We start from the raw sequence: 17014 nt of genomic DNA, 5'->3' as shown, positions 1-17014 counted from the left end.
ATAACGTTGGTAAACATAACTCTGAACAGCAGGTGCCGCTTTATGACTGATAGTCGGCAAGTACCGTAAAGTCAAGAAAAGAGGGGAATCTGGGTTTTTGCATTTCTAATTAATGTTAAAGTACAACATGATGCACATGCTACGTTTTACATTTTCATGTGAAAACTCCATCCATCTTCTAATCGTTTATACTGGGAAAGGTCAAGGTTGGGGTGCCTTTCTGTCAGGATGGGGCGCAAGGATCCCCTGGAAGGGATGTCACTCTCTCACAGTGCACACACTCACACAATAATGATGCTAACTGGTGTCTCTACTGAGGGAGGAACCTGGACCACCGGTGGAAAAACATGCAAACATAATAAGTGGGGTGGGGATTAGCACCCTAAACAGTACCACCCACAGAACCATCGTGTAACTCGTCAATCAGAAACATTTCGTATATTATTTTGTAAAACACGCATGTAGCGCGGTGCAAAGAAATAATTCGTATGCCACTTCTTTATCATATTTGCGGTAGTACGCGGACATCTCGCGATAACTGCGACGCAAGCCGAGATATCGGAGCATAAGGAAAAAATGAGACCCGTACAGTATTGACAGTAACAGTAACAGCGCGTTTGTCTCCGTAGATCGCAGCACTGTGCAAAAGTAGCGATTGTCCAGGTAACGTTTTGCCGTCCGCCGGATATCGGGAGCATATGGCGGTTAGCAGAAGCCTCGAGTTTCGCGTCGCGCTTCGCTGCCTTTGTAATATGGGACCTGAGGCTGGAAATCAGCTGTGCTTAGGAGGCATCAGATGCCTCATAACAAGCGGTCACAACGCACGGCGGACCCCGGGCCTGCTGATTAATCGTTCATTTATTATACCCTGTCCAGGTGTCCTTTATTTCCGAGTGAAGGTTGTTTTTAGGTGAGGCACTAAGGGGCGGTAGCGGTCCTCCATTAATGTGACGGCGCTTTAATGGTCCCCCTCCACAAGCTGGGGCATGGGACAATGCAAAACAAAAATGGCAAATAAAACAGGGATGACGCAGTTTTAAAGGTATTAATTAGTCATATGTGTAGGGCTTCCAGTTTATAAAGTGTGTACCATTTAACCGTTTAGTTACTATAAAATATTTGGGGTTGTTCTGGACAGTTGACAGCCCTGCATGATTCCAAACTATGTGCTTGGCATATTTCAGATTAAAAAAAGTCAAATTACTTAAGTCTAAGCAACTTTTGTCTTTTATTTAACATATAATGTTAAACTCATAAGAGATGTAAGCGATCGCTGTATAATAAACAGTGGTTAATCAAATGATGACCCTGCAGTGATGTACGTGGTTTTCTGGTTGTTGGAGCAAAGTTTAATACTTTAAATGTAGTCAGAGAGCTGGAACAAAAAAGAAATGTAATTCATGGAAATTTATACTTTGTTAGAGCTAATAAAGTAAGATCTTTCTACCAGATGAATGATTTAATGCTTAGAATTATTCCTGGCACATCCTTTTTATAGTTGGAAACTAAGATTTTTTATATTATTATTCTTCACTTTTAGGACTTTAATTTCAGACTCAGACGTTTCTCGTGCCCAGGTATGCTGCTGAGTGCCCATGCAGGGTAGTTTCCAGCAGCGAAATCCCGCCTCCGTCGCCATGACCACGCCCCCTGTGGCCGGGGCTTGCATGACGGCCACGCCCTTCCCCGGGCAGCAGGCGCAGGCGGCACGGGAGGTCAACACGGCGTCGCTCTGCCGCATTGGACAGGAGACTGTGCAGGACATCGTCTTCAGGACCATGGAGATCTTCCAGCTGCTGAGGAACATGCAGGTAGGGTTGGTGCCCCTGCTTTTTACTCTGGATGGTCCTGGATCATGCCCTTAATCCTTCCGTCCTTGACCGCGTTCATGATGTCACTGCTGGCTCCGAACGGCAGCCTGACCTATCTGAACACGCATTGCCGCTTTCACAGCTGCCAAACGGCGTGACGTACCATCCCAACACACACCAGGACAGGCTGGCAAAGCTGCAGGAACACCTAAGGCAGCTCTCCGTCCTTTTCCGCAAGCTGCGGCTGGTGTACGACAAGTGCAACGAGAACTGTGCCGGCCTGGACCCCGTGCCTGTCGAGGTCAGGAGGGCGGGTTCGCATGGGACCGCTGCCATAAGCTTCTTATAATGGGCCTCAATGAGACGTTTTTTTTTTTTTTTGGGGGTGGGGTGGGGGGGGGAGCCCTCCTTCAGCGATTTACACTGAAAATATCACTGTGTATCGTTTGATTTATCGGAGTACATAATACAATGTAACGTTCTTCGGTACATCAGACACCTTCATTAGCAGAGCTTAGCAAACAGGATAGCGCATACTTCCTCTCTGACATCACGCTTCATTAGCCAATCAAAGGAAAGGGCCAGATAGCCAGCTGGAGGCCCTGGGTATCAAACGGTTGCTGGTGCAGACATAATTATTTTCAAACCCCCACCCTCCCCGGCTGCCAGATAGCCATTGCCCATCTAGCGCCTTCAAATTACCTGTTTGTTAGCCCCCGTGGGGTGACGAGGGACTTTCCCAGTTAATTACACATCAGTTACCATCACCCTGCCCCCACTCCACACTCCTCTAGCTAACGGTCACAGGTTGCATCTGGAGGGGGGGGGGGTGGGGAGGTGGAGCTAAAGATCACATGTCCCGAAGGATCGGCAGAGAAACTCGGAGTACTTAATGTGCTCGGTAAATATGGAAGCCATTGAGAATGAGATATGAGCAGGCAGCCTGTCCAAGCAGCATTATCTCATAGCTGCCTAATTAGCCTCAGTCTCACTAACGAACAGCTGGTAAAGTGCATGATGTCAGCATTTTCCAAAAAGGCAGTGACCGATTCCTCCGTGCTCCAGGCACCTCTCACGTCGGAAGAGGCCAAGTCATTTAACTTTTTTTTTTTTTCTCTCCTCTGGCCGGATTCTCCCATTTTCGTCAGAGGGGCACATTCATCCGTAGGCAGGCGAGGATACGCCGTGAGTCAGCGACACCTTTCTGCTCCAGCACATTCGCCCCTCCGGTTGCCAAGAGAAACGTTCACGTCTCACATTCGATATTTGCCTGGCTTCAGACTGAACACGCGTTTCCTTTCTCTGATTTTCCTGCTAGCTTTGCCATTAACGAGAATAAATTTAATGCGACCCGTAGTGTATATTCTGTGTCTAGCTGCTGGTTTAGGGGAGGGCGTGCAGCTTGGCGCGTGGACAGACAGATGAAGGGTTTTCTGGGTGCCCCCCCGTCCCAACATCCATCCTACTAGAGTGGATAAGTGGGATATCTCTGCCCTGTTACGGTCTGTATAGCATAGCTATTACCTCCAGGATTCCACATATGCTACATCTTAGTTGTGCTGTTTATGAATCACGGTTGACTCCCCCCGCAAACAAATACCAAGCAGTTTGTTTTGAAACCTTTGTTCTTTATTCCTGCTGTATAACAGTTTGCTTGAGCAACAGACATCAAAGAGTACCCCCCTCTCTGCTTCGCTTTGGATGGAATGAGCGACTAACGCTAACAATCGCGTTTCCCTTCCCGCCGCACCGTCCTCCTAGACGCGAAAGGCATTGTCGGCGTTGCACACCGTCTCCACCAGCAGGTGTCAGTGTGACTTAAAGCAAATAAAGGACGGGCCAGCAGAGTCTGATGGATTAAGCCAGGGATAATCTACACAGCACCGGAGTGCTGGTTCGGTGTCAGTCTGGCAAGCAAAAGGCAGGAAGGATTTTCTGAATTGTCAGACAGTCTGTATGTATCGCTCAAGTGAATGGCGTTCTGGTCTTCAGGTAGTCCAAGCAGTGTTTTCTTGCAGCCTTCCTGGGGGGCCAGTATGCTGTGAGTTTAAGGTGTCTGGGTAACATGAAGGGGGGGCAGATGTGTCATGGCACGCACGATCACTGCCAGGTGGCTTAGTGAAGCTACCGGCCTATTGGCTGTTCCAGGCCCCGCCTCTAAAGGGGCGTTTCTCTTCAAATTCTTTAGCCTTGGCTTCTGTCATCCATGGCCTGATGGAGAGGAACCTCAAGTTCTGTCCTTAGTTAGCAGAGGCAGGTTTTGAGATCAATGAAATTAAAATGCAGCTGAGATCCACCTTCAAGTATGATGTTAAAAAACATACCCGTTTTTCGTTTGTCTGTTACAGCAACTCATCCCATATGTCGAGGAGGACTCCAAACACGACGAGCACTCAGCCCAGCAGAGCCGCTACGCCAGCGACGAGAGGAGGGAAGTGCTTGAAGTCAATAAGGTAAACAGCGCGCTTGACCTTTGACCCCAGGTTGTTGACATGTGTGCAGAACATGTGCTGAAGGTATTTATTAAGAAGAATACAGCTCACAGTGATTCACTATAAACAGTCTGCTGTTTATTTACATGGAACTGGAGTCTAGAGCTGGGGGGGGGCTGGGGGGGTCGGTGGTATGAGGCACATTCAGGCCTGGGTGTCCCTTTGTCCCCTTTTTGGGCACAGGGGGATAGTGTCACTCAGCCTCACAGCTAATTATTTACACAGGCTCTTTCCGAGAGTGGGTTTCGCACAGTGGGGGGGGGGGTGGGGTATGACGGGAAGCTTTTTTGGCCACAAACAAAGGGGTTCTGTCGTTCCATCCTCCACACGACTCCCAGCGCCGGTACCCAGCTGTATGTTACAATTCAAACGAGGGGAGGGAAGGGAAAAAATGATCGATTGTGTGGGAAGGAGGCACCGAATCGGAATTTCTCACACAGATGTTCAGGAGCTGGGCCACATCTGCTCCAGTTGTGGTGTTGGACACGGTCGTGGTTTGTTCTGGAAAGTACCGGAACGCCAAGCTGTGGTATGAGATGCTGGGGTGTCAGCCATACTCTGTCTGGGCTGCAGCTGTGGGGCTGTACCGTAACGCTACAGCACATAAGTGTAATGCCCCCCCCCCTAGGCCCAGCCATCCATCGGAACCTGCCACCTCAAATGGGTTGGAGTAAACGAGGAGTAAAGGGTAGATCGTGTGAGTAAGGAGTGTTTTTTTTGGGGGGGAGGGGGGGCTAACCTGAAAATGGATTGGGGGGGGGGGAGTGCTGTGGGAAGCTCTTTGACAGTGAATGGTTAGCTTGAGAAACAAGAGACAATAAAAAAATAGAAAAGGAAAGATACACGTTCTGATGTGCTGGCTGTCTCTCAGGCCAGCTATTAAATGGTGTTAAGTGAGAGAAAAATTCACTCCTCTCTCTCTCCCCCCTTTGTAAGAGGCGCTCCTGATAGGCCTGACATCTTCGGTGCCTCTGAGGGACTGTGAAGCTTTTAGGAGTTTCTTCAGAAAACTAAAATTATCCGGTTTCTATTATATTCTTTTGGAGGGGAAAAAAAAAATAAAAAATCAGTATAGATCGACTAGTGGAATCCCACATGCACGAAAACAAATCTGCCATGGATGACCCCGCCAGACAGATGGCGTGGCCCCCACCCACCCTGCAGCACTGAGCTTATCGTGCGGAGCGAGCCTGGCTTTGGAAATCACCCCACTTCACCCCCCCCCCTACATCGAAAGCACTGAGCCTTTAACATTCCTAATCCGTGCAATATGACGTACAAACCAATCAGTTAATTGGCCCTCACTTCATATTGATTTTGTATTTATAGACTGTTTTTATGCAGAATTACAAACCGCTTCTTTCGATCATAATTTAATTAGGCTGAATTCAAAAAGGATTAATGCAGCCAATGCCAAAATACTGTTGGGGAATGCTAATCTATATTATACGGACAAGCAATACATAAAACATGGATAATTATTTAAAGAACACGACAGCGGGTTAAAAAAACGATACTGGAGGGTATTCAGCCAAGCTAATTGGCGATGCTTATGTAGTTCAGACTGTTCCGGATTTGCTTGCCTGTTCAGGGATGCCATTCCCGCACAACCTTGCAGTCAGTCAGCACTTTGAGCGAGCAGGGAGGACTCAGAACCGCACGGAAGCTTGAGGATCCCTTTGTCAGGCCGCACGAGGCTCAGGATTAATGTGCCACGGCGTCGCATTTGCAGCACGGTGGTAATTGCACTTGTAATGCCACTCTTCAATAAACTAGGTCTCCTCGAATTTGCTCTCCCCCCCGATAAACCGTGAGACAGGAAAAGGAGGATTCGTTGTTAAGTCTGCCCGCTGCTGTCAGGGTTTGTGTCTGAGTTCCGTTGTGCTGCAGTCATCCTGTCTGCTGCGAGTCGATTGGTTAGGTGCCCCCCCCCCCTCTCCCGAACATGGGCCCACGGAGAAGACCGAACATGCAGGTGGCGCTCAGATCTCGTGGGGTTTCGGTGCCCGATTCGCAGAGTGGCCGCGCCGTCGCTTTAATATCTGGTCAAGGACGGGGAGGTTCCCGTCATACACCATTAAGCCAAACTTTGGGAAGGGAAAGGTTGGGCTTCCTGGGTGTTATAAATTCTGCCCAAAGACACGGATGTTTATCGTTTTCAATTAGCCCACTGAGCCGGGCTCTGTGCATTATCTTTAGCGACGGTGTTGTAGCGGCCGTATCTGAAGCCGACAGCAGCGCACCGGCGCTGTGCTGACCGGCAGGGCTGGGGGGCGGCCAGTCTGAGGCCACCTGTAAGACGTCCATATTCCTGCCGCCCTCACGACGAGCCCAGCGCACTCGGGAGCCAAGGACGCCCCGGGGAGGGGAGGGGAGGGGAGAACAAGATGGGCGGGCCATGGGGATGTGCGGGGAGCCCAGGGGATTCCGGAGACCCTGCCTGCGGTGACTGGATCTCCGTGGGAGGAGGAGTGAGGCTGAAAGAGGCCAGGTGCCAAGGAGCCGCTTTTCCTCGGCGTAGGAGACGCAGTACCCAGTGCTCCCCTGGGAGGAGAAGCGGAACGCAGCCCCCGCCGCCGGACCCGCTCTGCCTAGTTCTGCGTCTCCCTGTGAAAAATCAAAGCCGGACGTGATGTTCCAAGGTCCTCAGAAGGGGGAGGGGCTTCCCAGTCTGGCACGGAGAGCCGCGGAGGAGTGTGATTCTCAGCTCGACCCCAGAAGCGACCCCCCCCCCCCCCCCGCTCCTGCCCCCCGTTGATTAAATGCGGCAAATCAATTCCCCAGCTCTCAGCCTCTAGTGCCGAGCCTTTCATACTTACGAAAACATTTCAAATCAAATCCTAAATGCTTCTTTGAAGATTTTTTAAAGCTTTTCAACTTAGGGATTTTAAATGCATTAATTTTATTAAAATAGCATCTGTCCTAACAGGAGGTAGCTGAACGAGTTGATCTTCAAAAGTATAAAGCTGGTTTTAGTGGACCGATGTAAACATTGGTGGAACTTGTAAGTTTTTGTATAGTTATATTGCAAGGTGGAAAAGGATACATTGGTATAGGTGTAAATTCGCATAATAAAGCGCTAAATTGACCGAGACACATCTGGATGTAAGTTGCCGGAACACATATCGGATGTATCAGCAGTGTCAGGTTTGTGTGACCAGTTGTAGGACCTTCTCAGTGATGCAGAGATACTCGCAACAGTACGTCTCCATTCACACTTCATTCTACTCTCTTCAGGAATTAATGCTGCCCAGTTTGAAGGCTAAACATAAAGATGAATGACCCTGACTCACTTTCAAATTCTTAACGACTGTTCAAATTGCGACCAGCTGGTGGCGGTACCGAGATCAGCGGATTCAGCGCACAGACCCGGCCAGTGGAAGCGTCTGCACTACCGAGGTCTGCCGGTCCATACATGCCGTAACAATAGGCGTGACGGCGCTTGACGAGGATTCAGACTGTGCGAAAATGACGCCACTTGCTGCCCCCTCTCAAATCCCTGTGCCGTTCTGCATGTGTCCAATTAACGGCTGAGGAGTTGTACTCTGAAGGGCACTGTACAGTGCCTCACTAGATATATATTTCACGTGCTAATTAGCACTAAATGTGTTTCTTGTAAGGCAATCAATTTACTGAATGGGTCATTCACTGAGGCTGTTTGCATATTGTATATGTGTGTGTGTGTGTGTGTATAAACACACACGCATATAGATATAGATAGATGTAGATATGCACATAGACATAAATATAGATATGACCTGTTTCCTCCCCCCCATCCAGAAAAACTGGTGCCTCCCATGCAGTGTGTGTGTGTGTGTGTGTGTGTGTCCTGTCATGCACTGGCATCCCATTCAGGGTGAACCCCAGCCTCATGCCCTGCGCTGCCTGGGACTGGTCCCTTATTCTCTCGTGACCCTGACCAGGATACAGATTAGCAGATGGACGGATACATGTGTCACTGAACCTGCAGAGGATACAAAGCTATTAATAGGTTCCATTTTCCTCCAGCTACTCAGACGCCGCGGTACGGCACCAGATCCCCGTCCTGGGAATGGCTTAGATGTTTCCCTTTGACCACCGGCAGCCTCGGAAATGTGTTGTTTGCCGAGGCTCAGAGACACTGCAGTAAAATGTGAGAGACCACCAGCTGAGCCGCGTGACTCAGAGTTTTAGCAGGAAAGACAGATAATTGGGGTTTTTCCTATTCAGCAGTAATGGGTCCAGGCAGGGAAGGAGTCAACACAACACAGGCTAGTGGCTTTAGAAAGACAAATAAAACGCAAACCAGACTGCTCTTTAGCTCTCAGGGCTGGCATCAGGAGACTATTGTAGGCAAAACAAACCAGCACATTGCAATTTATGCCTCCTGCAGGCAACTATGACAGTAACCAGTAACATAGACTTGCAACTCAAAGCCTCACGCTCCATCCCCCATAAACTGATGAAACTTACAAGTCCTTTATGCGCTGTCATAATGGCAAAATATCGGATTAATAATGAAGTTTACCATGTTTCTTTAGCTCAGGGCGATGGCCGATCCGTCGTGTTTTGGCAGAAACCGCAGACTCGTCTAGAGGGACGCGCAGAAGGCGAGGCTCCGTATCTCTCGAAGCGGGCCGTACATTTCTGCTGTACGTTTACTTTTTGGAAGAGTGGACAGGACGGCCTTGACGAGAAACTCAAAAAGTGCAAACGCACATTTTAGGGAATTAGGCAGAGGGGACCTCGTTTGCCCACCTCGTCACCTGAGCTTTTTCCAGAAGGGATGGACTTGGCACACAGAACGCGCACTCATGGCCAGATCACTGATCCATCTCACACGCGGTCTGTACTCTCAATCACCTCCTGGGGGAGGCTGTGAATTTCAAAGATGCATTTAATTCTTTCTGCCAAAAAAAACCCAGTGTCCTTGTATGTGTCCTTGATTCCTTAAGAAGGTGCAAATTAAAAGCGCTTTTTAACAGGTCTGCTTTAAACATGGAATATCAATATACCCACTTGATTTAAAATACTGACTATGCAAAATGAAACTGACCAAGTAGAAAGCTAATCAGAGGAGCAGAGAATGTAGACTGTGCCAACCCTGTACTGGCAAGCAAGATCCAAGTCCCCCAAACAAATCACTGGCTCCCGTCCCCTACACATCCCCCCCCAAAAAAACACTAGCTCTCGTCCCCTCCACATCCCCCCCAAAAATCACTGCCTCCCGTCCCCTCCACATCCCAGAAACAGCCGGAGTGTGAAATTTGCAGACACGTGGATGTAGACGCTGGCTTAAAAAGCTCCAGTTTATAGATTGATGCTACCAACAGCACCAGCAGCCATGAACAGAGCCTGTCCTGTTCAAGTAAATGAAGAACAGGGGATGTGAGCTGTAGGGAGGCAGACTGGATTTACTGGGAATAAAAATAATTGATACTTTATTGATCCCCGTGGGGAAATTGTCTTTACGCCTCCCTCAACTTGCTCTATTTTTTCATAGAGCAAGTTGTCCGTGAGGGGCAGCCACCCGTGGCGGCACCCAGGGAGCTGGGGGCTAAGGGCCTTGCTCAAGGACCTGCAGACGTGCTGAGGCTGGGTTTGAACTGGCAACCTTCTGATTACAGGCACACAGGCTCAGCCCACTGAGCCACACACTGCCTCACATGCTGATGACAGTAGAACCACAGAACGAGAGATTTCACACATATCATGAGAAAGGCACTCAATATCAGGCGAGTGGAGGTCTCTCTATCTCACTCACACACACACACACACACATTATGGCAGATTATGGCATCTCTTCATTCATTTATATGGGTATAACCATAATCCTATGACAACCTTAACCCCTACCCAGCACTAACCTTAATCATGAGTAACCAAACAAAATACAATGCTTTTGGAATTTTTAGTTTTTTGGTTGCATCTTGGAAAAATAGGGTTTCCCCTTGTGGGGACTGAAAAAATGGCCCCACAGGCTCAAAATAGCAGGTTTTTAATTTGGTCCCCACAATGTAATACATACATGACCTACACACGCACGCACAAAAACAGAGCGCCTCACTGCGGGAACAGTCTGCCAACATGGCTGACGTAAATGTGATGAAATATTTATAACATATGCGTTTTTTTCTTTAATTAACATTTGACAGCATGTTTGATTGTGTCTCTTAATTACTGTGCTGATGAGGCTTTCGATGAGCAGCCTTAGCCTCTTGGGCTGTGCGTTTCTGGGCGGGGACAAGTCACGGACACTGCTCCCCGCTTCATTTTCCCCCTCGGTGTCAGAACCTTGACCCTCCCATGTTGGAGCAATCAATCTTCCTCGCCGGCATTCCGGGCCTCTGCACCGGAGCGTTCTGACTCGCGGACACGTCCCAGGCAGACTAATGGATGGACAGAAACTGCAGGAATTATTCTGTGACACCAACCGTGTTCTCATAATCCCACGCAAGATACAGTGTCAGCGATAGTGACGCCCCTGGATTCATAAGGATTTTAACATTAAACACGGTCTCCAAAAAGCATTTAACAAGCAGATTTGAATCCTCGACACAATTGGAATTCGAATTCCATATACTTTGCAACCATTCTAAAACCACTGACCTTTTAAACCCTATTTAACATCTCAGACAATGTTAGCATATTAACGCTTAGGTGTCACGGCAACAGAAGAAGGTGTGAATCCCATTTCAGGAAGGTAACAGACGTACGATGGCAGTTGCTGCCTTAGTGGGATTATCAGCGTCCCCCCACCCCCCATCTGCCTAATCCCTCACCTCACTCACAGACATTACATTTGTAATTCTCAGGCGGCACCGCAGCAATGAAAAGGGCGATTTGAGTTGCCGGTGGTAGAACGTTGCAGATTAGCAGAGCCGGGCCACACTATGACATTCTGCTTCCACCGTTGCTACTACGTGAGAAGATACATAACTACAAGTAGATGACAACGCAGAACGGAGGAGTTTACTCTGGATTCCGAGGCCACACATCTGCGTAAATAAGCGCCGTAACTTTAAATTTAAATTAAACTTTAAATAAAGCTGTCTGATGAGGCCGGTTTCTCGGGCAGGTCAAACATCTTCAGCCAGAACATGTGATAGGCTAAGACAGAACTCTCCAGCGAAAACAACAAATAAAATGCAACTGTGTTCCTGATTCCTGGCTATTCAGAATGACTAGAGAAATTAGTAAAATCACGCAGTGAACCATTTTAATGATTACTCGTAGATATCCCTTGAATTATCAACTAAGGATCTGGCTAATAAAAAAAGAGGTTATTACACAATATATGCTATTCAGTATTGTTTCACACACAACAGCATGAGTATTAAATAATGTAAATGTATGTCATTAGTATATATGTAACTTTTTTTGGTTATAACCTGATTCAAAAGCAGCATACTGCAGTTTATCCTTCACACTAATGAGTAGCCTATATGTTTCTCTGCAGTCATAAATCAAAAATTCACCTTGAAGTAAATTGGTTAGAAAGGGATTAAAAGTATATCAAATAAACTTCTGTCACACCAAACACAGCATCTGTTTTACACCGTTTCCAAAGGTATTATTCCCTGGTGTACTGCCGAATTAACCATGCATAATACATCAATAGCTATTTTAAAAATGTATTAGGTTTACGAAACTACCATAGTTATATAACAACGATGTGTCGTGATGCTTTTTTTGCATGGAGATACAGTGTCGGTCTTGACAAAGTAGGATGCAGGGAAAAATATCAGACGTGTGATGTTGGGGTGGAGTTGTTCTTTATCAAAGCTAAGATCAGGAATGGTAGACGAGCACTCAACGTTACTGACTGTGCTAAAATAGAGACATTCGATCTTCCACCATTATTGAAGAGGGTTCTTGTGATCCACCTCTGAAATGGCTGTTAGGAGCCAATTCGGCGAAAGCAGTTAAAACAGACTGTCACTGTTCAAATATTAGTCCTTTTTTCCTCTTGAAATGATTGTCTGTAAAGTACCACTGTTTAAACACTAACCATCCTCTTTTGTGTCAAACCAGATATGCATTCCTATTCAAACAAAAAGATCCTCGCAATGTGATTAATTGAAACATGTTGAAAGTAAGTGACCCCACAACCCTGACTGGAATAAAGGGTTAAGAGATGGAGGGAAAGTAAGTAAACGAGAATCAAGCAACAGTCAAAGGAATAGGTGAGTTACAGGAGTGGGAGTGGCGTTTTCGTGCTAGATCAGAACATCAGAGTCCAGTTCTCTGGAAGGTTGGGGTCTGTTAGCATGTGTGCTGAAACCTCTCACTCATTCCAGACAATAGGGATGTTTCCCCAGCACTGCATCACTCTAGCTTAGCTTGAGGTCTCACTGTCTTAAGCCCTGATACCAAGAAATTCATTTTTTTTTCCTTCTGTCAACTGACAAAGTGGAGTTTGCCATTTGTACATCGGTCTCATTGTCAGGCCAGATTGAACTCAAGTTTTCTTGTCGTTTCACATATGACACAGCGGTGTCAGAAACACACTTAAAATGACAGGGAACTATTCAGATACCGGTGACTGTCAGACGGGATTCAGATAAAAGCTCCTGAACAGGGTCTCTGCGGTGTTGGGGGTTGTACACTGCAAGACTGACATTCATCTGTGCTCACCGGCGTCATGATGGTTAAAAAATTGAAAAAATGTGTCATTATCTCATCAATCTGGTGCTCAGTGTTACCCTGAAGCATCGCAGGGTCAGTGCAGCATCTGTTTTCCGTGAAGATCACACTCTTCTTACGGAAACATTCACGGGGAGAAAAAAAAGAAAAAACATAGCAAGTGCTTCTCAAAGCATCTGTTGAGTTTGCTGGTGTTGACTTGAGCTCACAGATGGACAGATATTCCATAATGTGAGTGATACATAAAGATATTGGTTCCTCCCCAGTGAGACAAGCGCTGACACGCCCTCGCTTGGAAAGTAGATAAGATCACCGGTATGTAAACGATCCTCTTTATCAGCAGAAAATACAGAGCCGTTTCAGTACCTATAAGTAATTTAATCATGTATATAATAGAGCAAATAAAGACAGAACAGAATCTCACCCGGCTGAATGATGAAGGACATCTTTAGAACCCTCTCAATTGCCATCACCATTAAAAATGTTTAGCACCTTGGTTAAGGACAATTTACTAGATAATCGATAATAGTGCGACTTAAATTAACCTCTGGGCTTTATCAGTCAGTCATCACTCACCCCTAAAAACTAATGGCAGTCATTCTTTCCTAAGAACTTCTTCTTGATCTTATTAATTACCCATTATCCATGTAATTAATCTTTAGATACAGAGTGTCACTATATAGTCCTAATATATTCATTTAAATGAATGTCATTGCTGACACAGAAATCACTGTTTCCCTTCTATTCCTGCCATTCTGGTTACTCTGTGATAATAGCAAACCACTGGGCATTTTTCTTCGTGAAATAACTGTTTGAGGACACTCCTATCTCTGTAACCCAGGGGTACTCAATTGGTGGACTTCGGACTGGAATGATTTAATCCCCCAGAGTTGACAATATCTACTGAAGGAACCACCCCAGCCCCCCCCCCCCTTCCCCCAGTTGGCAGAATCTACCGAGGGGGTACCTTCTAATCCATCCAACCATATTTCCATTTTCCATACCCACTTGTCCTATATAGGGTCATGGGGGTCCGGAAACCCGTCCTGGAAGATACTGTCGCAAGGCAGAGATCAACCCAAGATAGCATACCAACCCTTCCACCCCGGAAAATTTTATCCTGGGCCTTGTCTTTGTGTTGCTGATGGAATTTGGACCTTCGGGAAAAATAAACCTAGTATCACTGATCTAGCCCGAAGCCATTATAAATACTAATTGCAATTCTGCACAATATAGCATCTTGCCAGTAGAAGAGAATGAATAGATTTAATAACTCCCCAGAATGTAACTTTTTCATTAGGGACTGATGTTAAAGTGCTGTAGTCATTCATTTAATTACATCCGTAATCCTTGTTAAACTGTTGTTACGATGCCGTGATGATGCTGTTTGCCATGGACAGCAGCTACTCTTATTTATGCGTGTATAAACTGAGGGAAAGGGACCTGTGTATCCAGCAGAAGATGCACTGGAGATTGGGTGAAGATGAGGTCAGGAAAAGGGTTAAGCTGGCCGATTCACCTCACCGCGATATCAAGGCACGGAGGGAGACGTACAAACACAGATACCATAGAGTCCGAGTTGAGTTTGAATTGGCTTTGGTGTACGCATTTTAATGAATGTACGGTAATAATCCTACGTCAAATTTGTTAATCTCCAGTGTGTTTTGTTTATTGCAGAAGCTCAAACAGAAGAATCAACAGCTGAAGCAAATAATGGACCAGCTCCGGAATCTCATCTGGGAGATAAATTCCATGCTTGCTGTGAGAAATTGAGCCACTGACACACACTCACACACACACACATGCACACACACAGGTTTGTAATTATGTCTTTATGGGGACTCTCCGTTCATATCTATGGGGAAAACTCTAATCCCAACATGACGACCTTGACCCCTACCCAGTCTTAACCTTAACCATAAGTAACCAAACAAAATATGAGACTTTTGGCATTTTTAAGTTTTTGATTGCATTTACGGATTTATGTGGGAACCTGATAAATGATCCCCACAGCGTCAAAATAACAGACTTTTATCACATTGTGGGGGACATTGGTCCCCACAATGTAATATAAACATAATCCCATACACACACACACACACACACACAGCCAAGGGCAGGGAGATGGCAGCTGCACTCCGGCTGAGTGTCTCTCTCTGACCCCAAAGCAGCACTTTAGAGCAGAGTACCTTCACAGTTCACACAGCACAGTCACCTCCAAGGGACACCGTTGCTACATTGTTATTTCGTACATGGCAAAAAATACGCAGAAGACTCACGTCGAGAGCCAGACCGATTCCCCAAGCCCTGTTATCCGTAACGGAGTGTCCTGGTGGAGTTCATTACACTCATGGCATCTAAGGTGTTAGCCCCTATCAAGATGTCTGCGAAAGCGCAAGTCAGCAGCGGACGTCTCTGCTGTCCCAGTGGATCGAATTTCCCACAAAATGTATGTTTGTGAAGGTAGTTTACTGCCTTACTTGTGTTTAAATGATCAAGAAACCTCCCTAAGGGTAGAGAAACAGAGTCGCCTTTCTGCTTAATGATACCAGATGCTTGACTCTCATTTGACTTAGTCTGGGCGCTGGCACGCTGTTCTATAAGTAGGCAGTACTACACCGCGATATATTTTACACGGGGTTTAAAATATACCCTGAGAAGCAAGGCTTTCCAGAAAAGTCATTTTCCTGTAATTTCTAGAATTTCATTTTCTAGGATTACATTTTAATGGAACTTCTAAATTCAGATCTTAAGTGCTTCTTGCTTTTTTTTTTGTGAAAGAGTTTTTAATTAATATTTATGTTGTATAATGTAATGGATGACTAGATAAATAGGAAAGGTATATTGGAGAGTGCTTGTAGTTGTGTTCTTGTTTTAGCCTCTCAGTTCAAAGTGCCATTGTCCTAAAATTTTGAAATGAGGGGTCAATCTTCTGATTTTGATGAGGTCAGCATTTATATGCACAAACCATTTTCTGACACCATATAACTAAATGAAGGAAAGTGTTATGTCTCATTCGTTGTGGTTTTAAAATATATATTTGTTATGTACAGCACTGTAAAGCAGGGCTGAGTTCAGTAGCATTATTGTGTATTTTTTAATTCCTGCTGCTTGTTGGTGTCGTTCCAGCCTGCTTTCATTTTCATGGTCTGCTCTTGCAGACGTGCAGATGAAATTAAATCTATTTGTGTGCTTTTTTGAGTGTACTCAGACCATAAAAGCCTTTCAATTAAAAAAAAAAACTGCTTATCTGAAATCTGAAATGAAAATGATTAATAATTCACTTGATCATTGGGTCATGCAAGTTATATAATGAGGATGTTTTCACAAAGAGGTGTAAAAAGGACAAAGCTGAAGAGATGAGAGGCGTTGTCTTGAAAGGAACGAGGAAAAAATCAGTAGGGATAGGTTGGAAATTCTGTGAATGATGGAGCTCTTGTTCTCTGAGAGCCGCATATTGTACGGTTTTCTTTGGGTTATGACGCAGATCCTTGTGCGTTCAGAATGTAACGGCCTCCTTGAAACACAACAGGGAAAAGTCATTTGTGTGAAGAGTAAGGAGGCACGTGCGTGTTAACCAGCAGAACACCAGCTGCATCCATACTTGGAAGAGGCCAGGAACTTCATTTTTAGCTGCTTTGTAGAGAAGGTAGAGAAGGTACATAAGCATCTCATCTACAGGCTTTGATGTGTGGGCCTTTTTAATTAGGTCTAGGTCTGCTTTCCAGCCTTCACCACGATGCATGTCAGCAGAATACCTTTCAAATGATCACGGAGATGTTGATTATAATGTAAATAACCAGTAACGGTGAAGACTTTCGACAAGATTTTCTTGCCCATCAACTTGTTGAATATTACTTCTTTGGGGGGAAATTGTGATTTATAAATTACTGGCTTAAAATATGATAAATACAAATAAACATTAAAATGATGAAGCCGTGGAGGAGATTGTCATCAAAAGGCCTGACACTGGCTGATTGCAAGATGCCGTTTCGGTGAATTTTTAATATATTTTTTTCCTCCCTAGTGGGGGGCGGGGGTCCATTAGCACATCATCGTTTAAGATGGCAGTGCCAGAGATCTGTA

General features: G+C 45.9%; 1 protein-coding gene and 1 long non-coding RNA gene across 5 annotated transcripts in view; one reads left to right on the top strand and one right to left on the bottom strand.

Annotated features, from left to right (window-relative positions):
• The window catches only part of LOC140581871 (uncharacterized), a 31202-nt gene that overhangs the window by 11942 nt on the left and 2246 nt on the right, over positions 1-17014 (bottom strand). The gene's annotated exons all lie outside the window — the stretch shown is intronic.
• med30 (mediator complex subunit 30) lies at positions 495-16184 on the top strand. Of its 4 annotated transcripts, none has more exons than XM_023812011.2 (5): positions 510-663; positions 1541-1811; positions 1954-2112; positions 4160-4264; positions 14606-16184. In XM_023812011.2, the coding sequence occupies exons 2-5, from the start codon at positions 1596-1598 to the stop codon at positions 14699-14701; spliced, it is 576 nt and encodes a 191-aa protein (XP_023667779.1). In that variant the 5' UTR covers positions 510-663; positions 1541-1595; the 3' UTR covers positions 14702-16184. The 4 variants fall into 4 exon arrangements, with proteins under 4 accessions (XP_023667780.1, XP_023667779.1, XP_023667777.1 ...); XM_023812009.2 differs by lacking the exon at positions 14606-16184 and adding an exon at positions 14387-14588; XM_023812010.2 differs by lacking the exon at positions 14606-16184 and adding an exon at positions 14387-14588 and having other exon boundaries at positions 526-663; positions 1578-1811.

The sequence above is a fragment of the Paramormyrops kingsleyae genome, chromosome 23, assembly GCF_048594095.1.
Source record: "Paramormyrops kingsleyae isolate MSU_618 chromosome 23, PKINGS_0.4, whole genome shotgun sequence".
Taxonomy (NCBI): Eukaryota; Metazoa; Chordata; class Actinopteri; order Osteoglossiformes; family Mormyridae; genus Paramormyrops; species Paramormyrops kingsleyae.
The sequence above is the reverse complement of the archived record's forward strand: the minus strand, read 5'-3'. Positions and strand labels throughout refer to the sequence as shown.